Source organism: Drosophila yakuba, chromosome 3L (genome assembly GCF_016746365.2).
Source record: "Drosophila yakuba strain Tai18E2 chromosome 3L, Prin_Dyak_Tai18E2_2.1, whole genome shotgun sequence".
Lineage (NCBI taxonomy): Eukaryota > Metazoa > Arthropoda > Insecta > Diptera > Drosophilidae > Drosophila > Drosophila yakuba.
Window position 1 is genome coordinate 469,509 of NC_052529.2, and position 11,815 is coordinate 481,323.

Here is an 11,815-nt window from a genome sequence, read left to right on the forward strand (position 1 = left end):
AATATCCCTGGTAACCTCACTCATAATGACCATCTATTATGAAACCAGATCCCTCATAATTATGATAGCTTATGATCTAGAGACCACTTACCTGCTGAGATTTGCTGGCGTTTCCATTTGCCATATCGGCAGCTGCCTCATCAACATCCATGTCCATCCTGATCTTGGCCAGATCCTCGGCTGCCTCGCCCTCGTTGTTGTTTTGCGGTTGATGTTGCATGCTGCTGTAGCAGTTGTTGTTGCTAATGATGTGTCTGCCTTCGATGGCATTGCCATTGATTTGGAGCTCCATCTGCGACTGCGAGTGAATCTGCATCTGTAGCTGGGTGACTCGCGAGGTGGCTGAGGTCTCCGTGAGCCTGCCGTTGGAGTTCGAATTCGAATTTGAATGTGAATTGGAGGAGGAACAGGCGCTGCTGCTGTCGTAGCTGCTGCCGTGCAGTGTTGCAATGGATGTTGCAGTTGCAGTTGTGGTTGCTGCCGCCGTGATTGTCGTGGCGCTGACCAGAGCCACTTTGTTCTCCTTATCGGAGTCGTCGCTGGGCGGGAGTGCTCCACCCGTGGCCGTGGTCGAGGAGATGGTTGTGGACTGCAGACCATCCACGATCGATGTTGCTGCTGCTGGGGCAGTCGGTGCCGCAGTTGCTGGTGTGGCAACTTCCAATGTTGCTGCTGCTGTCGCCGTGTAGAGCCAACCTTCGTCGTCGTCATCCGTTGAGGCATCAGCCGATTTCAGTATCTGTGTGGCACGAAGGCGGCCGACGGCAAGGGAGAGGGAAAGGGAGGGAAAACGCAATGGAACATTAAAATCAGTAGTAACAAAATTCGCCAAAGGAAAGCCAACTGCAGAAGAAACCGACGATGAAGATGAAGTGGTAGAAAATGAAGTTTAATTAGCGTTACTTGCGCAAAATGGCAAATTGTTGTGCCGGTGCACTGCCAACTGGCAACAGGCAACTGGCAACTTGCAACGCGATGTTGCTGCTGCTGCACATGAGCAACATCTTTGAAACTTCGTTTGGTTGCCGACAACGACGCCTTCTCCCTGACTTTTCTGACTTCTCCAACTCCAACTACAACTGCAACTCCAGTGACTTCTCTCCTTTGTCTTCATGCTATGCTGGCAATTTATTTCCATTTCGAATGGTGACGACCTCAGCAGTTGTCAAATGTGGGAGGAAGACTGGAGTATTGAAGAGGAGTGCTGAGGAATCGATGGAGGCGGAGTAAAGAAGTTGTAGACAAGTCAGGCAGACAGACAAACAAATTAAGTCTGAATGCTGTCAGCTTAAGAAGTCGAAGTACGAGATCTTGGAGAATCTTATGTAGGTGAAAGATTCATCCATATTGCTTCTTTTTAAAGCTAACTTTTTAACAAATAATTGGATTATTTGAATCTTTGCTCTAAATTACGAATATTTTTAGCTTTTTCTTTTGGTTTTCGCCTGCTTTTGATCATTGCGTTCAATGATTAATGATGCTGTAGTTAATGGTGTTGGGTTAGTAGTGAATAATGAAGACTACCGAATAATAGAATACAAAAGTTAATTAAGAAATAGTTAGGCATGCCACTATGAATATCTTAGGTACACGTTAGCTTACAGAAATGGCGAGCTATTGATGCATGCTAATTATTGAAGAAGAGAGGGCTCTGGAAGAGTATAGTAGGTAGAAACCATGTTCCATGGACGTGACCCCAACACCTCGCGAGTGGAACGAATGCCACCGATGAGCGGCTGATGTGTCTGACCCGTGACCGAGTGAAATGCGCGCAGAGATCGCAGAGATCCGCCACCAGAGACCAGAGAACGGTACTTACGTCGCCTCCAGCTGCAGCAGCTCTGCGCCGGTGGATCAGGCTGGGATCATCCTCGCTCTGGAGATCACTGCCCGCCGCGTTCCCCTGCTCGTTGTCCGTGTCCAGGTGTTTGAAGTAGAAGATCGCACAGTTCTTCGACTTGCGATTGGATCGGTTGAACTTGGAGGTGTCATTGTGGTGATGACGCGTCTTGCGCAGCCCCAAAGGCGACTTGTTCAGCTCGTGGCCGAGTCCGTGTCCGTGACCGTGTCCGAGTCCATGACCGTGACTGGTGTTGCCATGTGAATTGGGTGTGATTACCGCCACGGCAATGTTCTTGCCGTGCGCCTTGTTGGGCAGCATTTTGTTGCCAATATTGTGATTTCGCTGCTGCAGCAACGAGTTGCTGCTGTTGATATTGCCGTTGCTGCTCTGGGGCATCTCAATGAGGTTAAGGACCCTTCGGGTGCTGCCCACTGCCAGGGGCAATCCTCTTCTGCTCAACTGCTGCACCTGCTCGAAGTCACTGCTCTCCGAATCCGCCTCGAAATCCGTCAGCGTGGCTGTCGCACTGGGATTCGGGTGGTTCGCCTGTCTCCACGATCGCTTGGCAATCAGGAAGTCCACCACATCGGTGCCGAGATCGGGATCCTCGTCCTCCTCCTCTAGCTCCTCGTCGGCCTCATCGCCGGGCTGAATGCAAGTCAAGTGTTCGGATGGTTGGATAAGTGTTAAGTGGGTGACACAAAAGGATGTGGGTCGGGTCGGATTTTCTTGGGATTCACACACTCATTAAACACATGCTCTGCCCTTCAAGTAATGCCAACTAAGGTTTCGTACGAATATTCTTTTTTTGGGAATGGGAGTGCCAAATGTAGGATTTTGATAAAAATGTTCTGTCATTAGGAGTCGGTTTTGGTCAAAGGTCTAGGGTAAGATGTTTTCCATGAATTTTTGTATTCCACCCTCGTTTTTTTTAGATGAAAAAAAAAAAGTTTCCCGATCGGTTCTTTCTGGTTTTTTGATGTTGCCCAAAAATATCAGCATATACCGGAGATCATTTGCTTAGTCTTCTGTTTTTCCCTATATGGTTGGGTTGCGGATAACGTTTCTTGACGGGTTAGGTTCATGTAGGTTCTTCGGTTAGCTTGAGCTGGGGGTTAGGATAGGTCAGGCTCAGAAAGTTGACAATACTATGTGAGGCGGGGGCATGCAACTTAGCTAGGAACACAACAGAACGACAAGTCAAACAGTAACTACATACATTCGGAATATGCAAATCATTCAGACGAAAGGGGCATCTGCCATCCACCGTCGTATGGCTTACCTTTTGAGGTGCAAGACAATCGCGTGGCTGATCCGCTGACGGCGACTTCGCTTGGGATGTGACTGGCTGGGAACGGGTCTCATCCAGGCCGCACACAATCTGGGTAGCTGCAATCTGGCAGCGCTGGAGAATAAGTTCCGCGGGGGTGGCCGACTTGGACTCGCTGTTCTCTAGATCGAGATCCGAGTTGACCTCGTTCAGATCGTCCTCGGTGGCTTCGCCCTCGTAGCCAAAGGAGTCGTCCTCGGTGTCCTCCTCTTCGTCGTCCTCGTCGTCATCCAAACCATTCTGCAAGGAGCGAGAAAATAGATCTTAGATTGGACAGATTCATTAGGGGATTCGGGTGCTTTGCTTCAATAAAGTTGTGAATAGAGGCACCAATTTTTAATTGGGCAACTCGTGTGATCTTGATCTTTCACTAGCAGCTACCTGGGAAAATTTGCAGTCCAGTCCGGTCTGCTTTTCATTTATTTGCTCTTCCTGTTTCCATCACGTAACAACACTCTTCCTCTTCCAAATGCTGGCTAAAATTATAATTGCTTTCAATTGTCGACACACGAAGCTCTCGCATCGGATCAGCGGGTGGACACGGACAGCGACAGGCTGGCAAACAGACAAACCGACAAACGGACATTCGAACGGAAAAGCAGAGACAGGGAGACAAACTGGCAAACTGGCAAACACTTGGCCAGACAGATGTCAGATAAGCCAAGAGGCGCGAAAGAGTTGGCGTATACCCTCTCCGAATGTTAAGATTCGCCTGGAAGGCGTACCAATTCATAATTTCTTCTAAAAAAATTATAATTGACCAAGTCACATCCTTTAAAGTTCTTCTATATAAATTGGACTTTAAAACTCTTAGTTTTCTCCGTTTTAAGAGAGTAACCATAACATATCTTCGGAATTACTCAGGAAAGGGTAATCAAATCTTCGTATTTCCCAAGTCTACCCTCGAATTTTCCCTTTTTCTTTTTCCATGTCCACGCCCACACAAGTGGGTGAGTGAGTGAGCGGTGGGCAGGCGTCTAAAGAGGCCTTGATGGCATTTCAAATATGTTTCGCTTTTTACCAGAACTGCCGGGGAAAAGACAGCCCGTGGCACAACCTCAAGTGACCTTGGTCCATCCGCGAGTGCTCCCCCTTCCCTCCGCTACTCTTCTCTTTCCACGATCTTAACTACATACAGAAATGTTGTCTTAACACTCTATAAAATAAAACTAACGAAATCCACAATTAACCCAAGAGACCTCACCCCTGACGATCAGCAATCAGCTGTGGAATGGCATTTATGGCCATCAGATGTTTTAGCTGGGCAATTTAGTGTTTTCGCCTTCTCGGATTTGCGTAATTCGCGTTGTTCGAGTAAATGTTTTCGAACAAATATCGTGGAGGCCGCCCGAAGGTCGCCTCAACATCTAAAGAAGCTGGTTCTCCTTCTCCTCAGCAGATTATGTGGCTAATTGTCCAGATGATTTATGGCCGGGAATTGCTTATGCACCTCTTGTTTGGCGCCATTTGATTGTTTTTGTTTATGGTAAACAGAGGCAGAAGCAGAGGCACTGGGCTATTGAGCTTTCGAGCAACAAAGAGGTGAAATGTGTAAATGGACCAGGCCATCCCAAGTGTTGTAAATAAACAGGGAAGTAAGAGAAGGCCAGACAGGCCATCAAAAGAGGTGCTGGGTAAACAAGCAGTGGGCCAGCGAAAAGTGCAAAGCGAATCTACGAACTCAAAGCGTTTTAGATGATCAAGAAATGTAGAGATTACATTACATGATTTCAAAATAATGGGCCATAAAAATAGATATGCAAGTATGCGATCTAAAATTTGTGTTTTTAAATGAATTAATTTGTATCTATCCATATCAGTTTCATCTGCATCAAAGGGGCAGCGATTTTACTGATCTATCAACGAATCATTTGTTTCCCCCTTTGATCTGAACTTTGATAAGTTTTTACTTTTCTCCTCCACCTGGAACTGATCTGGTTTCAAAGCTTTCTCCAAATTAGCATAACACCCGCATTTAGTGATGCAACACTTGATCAGCAAACTGATTTTCTTTTATGTGTGGCTTCCCTGCGTCACGCTTTCATCTGATTTGTTTGTCCAATCGTTTAACCCAATGAAAAACTAATTAAGGGGAAAAACTCCGATGACAAAACGGTACAAGTTGAGAACCTAAAAAGGCAACAAGTCTAAGCCAAGAAATCCCAAGAAATCTGGTTAGGGAACAGCAGACTACCCACAGTGCTGGATGGCACACACATATTTATGTTCTTATTATGCAAAAGTCGGAAAAGGCTGGCGAGGGATTACAGAACCTAGACAACCATCAAGTTGTGGGCCCGCCTTCCATTTCCACTTCCACGCGGTTCGTGGAGTGATCTCCTCCGCTTAACTGGAAAAGAAGTTCATCTCGACGCACTTCAGCAGAACTCTTATTTTGAGAAAGGGAAAAGGTGGAGGAACGTGTCGTGCACGTCGCTTAGCACCTCGTTTACACCCATAGGCATCTTCTTTAGCTAAATCCACAATCCAACTGAGATTTCCATTCCGATTCGGATCTCAGCACGCAATGCTGGCCATGTCACAATTTTCGTTGTCACCACAGCGAGTATAAACTAGAGCGATAAGAATCGCTGTGACTTGAGTGAAGTGTGGGAAATTCTCCTACAATGCCTACTGTCTCTCTATGCTTTCCATTGGAAACTTACGAATTTCCCACACGCCAGCCATTAATTATCGTTAAACGCTGCCATATCGTCGATATCTGGTTATTATATTTTATATCGGCGGTGAGGAGAGGGGAGGAGAGAGGGGCAAGTGTTCATTAGCATGTGCTTGTATGACTGTAATTATCGTGCAATAAAAACGTGAGTTGCATTCGTCAGGCGTTTACTTATTTTCTATTTTTCGTCAGAGATATCAAATGCAGAGAGCTGAGTTTACTGGTGAGTTTCTGGGCAGTTGATCGATGGGTTTGGCCAGAAAGAGGAGAATCAAGGTGCATTTCAGTTTTTGAAGCAATCAAATTTATGGAGAGACGAATACGTGAATGGCTTCGTTTATAACACCTTTGCATACCTACTGTATGTGTCTATAAACTTTAAATTATTTTATGTCCTTTTTAGTGTTTATAATTTGGTTCTCAGGCTGAAATGATTTTATTTCAGAAACGTAAGCCCGCCATTATCTTATTAACTTATGACTCCCCTTCATTAGTCCCTCCAATTTTCCGTAAACCCAGCGAAATTTCGCAACAATTACTCAATTCGGCACAAAACATTCAATGAATTTTAATCCAGCGGTGACAACGGCAACAACAGCAACAACACAACATCGGAGGCAACTCCGATTCGACTCCGAGTGGAAAAACTGCCGATGGCGCGACAAAATTGCAGACACAAAAACACCAACAATAGCAAAATAACATCGCCATCGGCCGCGTTGACAACCCGCAGCACAGACAACAACAACAATTGGCCAGCGAGCAACATGAGCAGCATGAAAACTCCAAGTCATATGGAAAGCGGGCAACATGCGGCACCACTGAGTCCCTCTCAACCTCCCCACCATGCACCACCCCCTATAACAGCAACAACAACAGCAACAACAACAGCAACAGCAACTGCAGTAACAACCCACAGCAGCGACAATATTATTACTTTCATTGTGGTTGCTGGTGTTGCTGGCGCACGGCAAACATTTCCTGGTACAGCAGCCACTTGGACGTCTACAATTTAGCTCAACTATTACAAATCGCATTAGAGGCTAAATTTAGCAAGGCAGAGGAAAGCTGCAAGTTGCAAGTTGCATTGGTCGCAGCAGCAGCAGCAGCAGCGCAGCAGCAACTGTTGCAACGTGCCACAGCGAGCAGCCGTCGGCCATAGTTTGCATATTTGCACTCAGACCCCTGCCAATTCTCGTTCTTGCCGCCTGACCCTAATCTGCGGACAGTGCAACATGTTGCCGCCGCCGCACTCGGGGCTCCATAATGACCGATCCGACGTGGGTGCTGCCCACGCCCACTCCTTCCCACCATTCCAGCATCCAGCAGCATGCAGCCCACGCAGGAGATGCTAATGCCCGATTCCTGGCCACGCAATTGCTCATAATTCGCAGGTTGCAGGCGGATTGGCAGTTCTTTAACCTAATGCCATCTGGGGAAGGACAAGATATTCGATGGCGAGTGCCAGCGTTACAAATCATGGCAATACCTTTTCGTTTTAAGGTGTTGCTGACAGAATGGAAATGAAATATTGACAATTGCAGGCGAATGTCATTCAATGCAAAGGCGCGAACAAAAGTCGCGAGTTGACATTTGGCAAATGTCAATTTCAAGTAAGCAGCTTGCTGGCAGCACAATAAATCGCATTTGAAGATGTCGCAGTTGCGCCACACGACACCGCAGCAACATGTTGCTGGTTGCTGCTCTCGTTTGTTTGGATTTTTGGATTTCGCGTTGGGCAACTGGACTGTGGGTCGACTCACTATTGATTCCCGAATGCCCCGACTTTCCCAGCAGTCGATTGATATGGGAATGTGGCACGTTGAACCAACAGCTGCTGGCAATTTGCTTTTGTTGATCGTTCGTCGTTCATTGTTGTTGTTCTGGCTTTTCTTTATGGCTTTTCCCGGCGATCATAAATCAATGGCCCAGAAAGCCAGTGTGTGCGATCGCAGATCGAATCTGATCGAATCAGATCGAATCAGTTCGAAAATCCCAATCCTATCCGTGATAATGCGGTACTCCTCTATCAGGCTGGCATAAAATAATGAACCATTTAGGTGGCAGCGATCATTAGTCGGGGGTATAATTCCGCAGAAAGGAAACCCCAAGGAATATTACGCCGCAATCTGTCATTATCCAAGTCATTTTCCAGAAACTGGAGCAGCTAACGGTTTGGCTTAGCCGCCTGCATTATAAAACCATTTTTAGAGCCACCCAACTTTTTCCTGCGGCGACTCAGTTTTCCATTACATGTGGCCCACTTTTTGTGCTGGCCGTTTAAGTTTTAATTTTTTGTTTTAAGGGGAGGCTAATTTACCAAGCAGAATTCGCCTGGCACAAAAATAACGATTTAGAAATATGCAATCGTTTGTCTTCCGCGTTTTATCTCAAGTTGTGGGTGTGTCCACGCCTTGTTTCCACAGATTTTACATAATTATTGTGATTCAAAGTCGAGCTGCTTTCCGGGCTCACCAGCAACATGCAGCGTGCAGCAAGCAACCTGCAACCTGCGACCAGCAACTTGCAACTCGCAACTTGAAACGCGCAACATGTGTAAGCAATCATCATGCATAAATTGCAGTTCCGATTCGATTCCGACGTGACTGCCAGCAAAATGGCTGGCCACTCCCCTCCGCCTCCAATTGTCAATTATTATGCGATTTGCATTCACTCATTTTAAAGCCTGGTTTTGTGGTTCACAACACTGCAGCAAACAAAGAAATTTGCATATTTCGCTTTCAGACATCTTTTCTTTTTTGTGTTTTGGGTGTGGACTTGCAGACTGGTAGCAAGTTTGGGGATTGATTTATGTCGGTATTTGATTGATGTCTGCTGGTTAGCAAACCACTTTGCCGCTGTTGCTGCACTGATGATGGCCAATTAAGTTTATAAATATTTGATCATACAGCATTGATGGACGCTAATTGGTACATCAAAATGCTGGCCAATTAGTAATGCTAGAAAAATGATGACAGCTTCAAGGCCCCAAGAAGTCAACTTGATTTCCGCACAGTCTCCCACTCGCACCCGCACTCGACCAAGATTCCCAAGATCGTTTCCCTTTCAACCGACAGCTGTTTCCCAGCCTCCAGTGCAACCTTCAACTCGCTGAAAAGCAGCCAAAGGTCTCGTGGTCCCAGGTCCCCGTCCGCTAAACAAACACAATTTCCCAAGAATAAACAACACAATCCGAGGGAAAACGAGGAGGTTCGGGCGAGATATAATAACAATAATAACAACTATAATGGGGCATAATTCAATGCAATTCAACTGCATTTGTTTATTGAACTTCTTGTGGCTGCCACTTGCAACATGTTGCCAGCGACCAAGTGTGGGAAACAAAGAGAAGCTGAAGAAGATGCCACAAAGGAAAACAACTTGGAAAAAACATAAATCTAAGTTAGGGAAAAGCAAAACAGAACTAGCTTTATTATAACTTTTTACCCATTTGAAACACTCCCTTTTTATCAACACAAATAAATGTAGCAAAGGGTAAGGGTATTTAAGAAATCGACCAAAGCAAGCCATCCTTTTTCCTCTGTTTTTTGTATGTTTTCAAAAGTTCAGGCACGTCGTAGATTTGATTTGGTTTATTTCCAATCCCAATTCCATTTGCCCTGCTCTGCTCATTTCGGTCACTTTCATTTGGTTTCGGTGCTGATTTTGGAGCTGATTCCGGAGTTTACCGTCTTGCCGATGACTTTTCTGAACTCTGCAGTTGAGGGCGCATAAATTTCACTTTTACTTTTCGCAGTTTCTGATTTTTATATTGCCTTAGATATAAATGCATTGCTTTATGGCAGCTACTTAAGCTTAACCCCGCTGATGAAGCAGCGGGGAAGTAGTTGGTGTGCAAGCCGTGAGTTTATTACGGCATTTCGTAAATGGGAGCACCGAGAAAAATAACTTTAGATCACGCTTTAGCCATATGATATGCACCATTGAATTTCACCCTATGTAGATCGCATTTTCTCCAAGTGCAAGCACTTGTGACATTTCCGTCCGCCTTCGTTTGAAGTCCAGCCATGGCCTGAATGGCCTGAATGGCCCAGCTAATCTCCTTTGACCAGAAATTGGATGCATGGCAAATGTGGAGCAGCGAATTCCCCCGCGGCCAAAACGAGCCGAATGTGGCCAGGAAAGTGTTGAAAATTGCCAACTGGATCGGCCTACATAGAGATTGGCCACGGACGGATCCCGCGGGGATGCAAATTATTGCATCAGCGCGGCAGTGGAAAATGAAATTGTTTGTGCAGCAACGAGCTAAATCTAGGAGGAGGCGGAGCACGGAAGGGGTGGATAAAAGCCCGCTCGAGGCGAAACCAAATGAAGCGGTTCACCAGCAAAAAAAAAAAAAGAAAACAGAAAACACAAGAAGGTTAACTGCCCCACAGCCGGAGGTCTGGCGATAGGTGCGGGAAGAAAGCCCAGAAGACTACTGGTGTGTGTGGGTCAGAAGACGCCTCTTCCATGCAGTGCGTGTCTTGAATGAATTATTGGTAGCACTGAGCCCGGGCACGAGACCAGAGCATTTTGCGCTTCCTACTCGGCAAATTACCCACAATTAAGAGGGGTGCATGAAAAACGCTTTCCAATTACCAGACAGAAAGAGGGGCAGAGAACTTTAACCAGGAAGCGCTTAGAGCTGCGAGGAGGATCCAACCCATCCATCCATCCACGCCCGTTGGTGGCAGGAAACTAGGCCACCGTGTCTATAAGGCGAAATTGACTTTCACTGGATCTAGACACGAAACGGATGCCACACGAGGAACAGAACAGATCGGCGCACTAGAAGGGGAATGGTTGCTGGTTGAGCAGATGGCGAGAGGAAAAGGAAGTGCTCGTCGGCTGGGGAATCTGGAAGCTAAGACGGCTAGGCTATACTCTCTCGTAGTGGAACATTCTTCACTTTCAGTTCTTTCTTTCTTTCTCTCCTTCCCATCGAAGAGGAACCAAGCGGACACACCTTGATGAGCCACCAACGCACCACCCAGGCGAAACTCATTCATCTTTCTCACTACTTTGTCTCACTATTCAATCGCAATGCTGTGCACTGCAGCGCTTTCCCAATACATTTTTTGTCGCATTGCCGGCATTTTCACTAAATGAATTAATTAAATCGCTCGCAGCCGAGTTATACTAAAACGTAATTAGAAATTTCCACAATTGGCAATGCGCGGCGATGAACGGCAACGAACCAGCAGGGAAAGCGGCGCCAAATGCATTTTCTTTCTTTCCAAGAATCCCTGGCATCTCGAATGCATTTCCCTTGCCGGCTGGGAGTTTCTTTTTTTTTTCTTGTCAGCCAGCAAGATAATCCAAAGTGACAAAAGTCGAAGGCAGACCAAGGGCACTGCCTGCAGAGGTTATTTTCGGAAAATCCCTAATCGATTCAAGTTCATGTGGATGGGCCATAAATTAGTGGGATATACGTAGGTTGTTTACGATGCTAGGTATTGCAAGAAGGTATTTTCTTATTTTAAAAAGCCACAGGAAAATATTAAATTTCAAGGGAGATAAAAATATCAGATAGACGGAAATGAATGTATTGAGAAGCTTTTGCAAACTTACCGCTGTGGAACTGCGTTTCCTGAGCAGATTATCCAGGCACAGTTGCAGTTCGAACGCCTTCAGATACAACAGATGGTAGCGATCCCTGAGTCGCTCCAAGTTGCCCTCCCCCTTCTTGGACGGTTGGGTGCTACTTGGAGGCGGGGCTGCCGCTGCGGTGGTTCCTATGGGTGTGGCCACCGGATCGGAGGCGAAACCGCTGCTCAGGCTGCTCGACTTTGTGGCGGACTCGCTGGTTGACTCACTGGAGCAGTTGCTGGTCAATGAGGCGGGTTGCTGACTCGACAGTTGCTGTTGCTGTTGCTGTTGGAGTTGCTGCTCCTTTTTGGCGGCTTGAATGCAAGAGCTCACCACTCGAGCGTGTGATGCAATTTCATGGTACAACACC

The 11,815-nt window shown here is 46.4% G+C and overlaps 1 protein-coding gene across 4 annotated transcripts in view; it reads right to left on the bottom strand.

Moving 5' to 3' along the window:
• Positions 1-11,815, bottom strand: part of LOC6532237 — a 111,199-nt gene that overhangs the window by 17,177 nt on the left and 82,207 nt on the right. For 2 of the 4 annotated variants that reach the window (XM_039373633.1, XM_002092974.4), the window contains exons 6-9: positions 11,428-11,814; positions 3,126-3,413; positions 1,820-2,491; positions 92-739 (exon numbers count right to left, since the gene is read on the bottom strand). In XM_039373633.1, coding sequence (XP_039229567.1) covers positions 92-739; positions 1,820-2,491; positions 3,126-3,413; positions 11,428-11,814 — 1,995 coding nt within the window. The remainder of the gene's footprint in view (positions 1-91; positions 740-1,819; positions 2,492-3,125; positions 3,414-11,427; position 11,815) is intronic. The other 2 variants (XM_015193773.2, XM_039373634.2) reach the window with 1 other exon arrangement.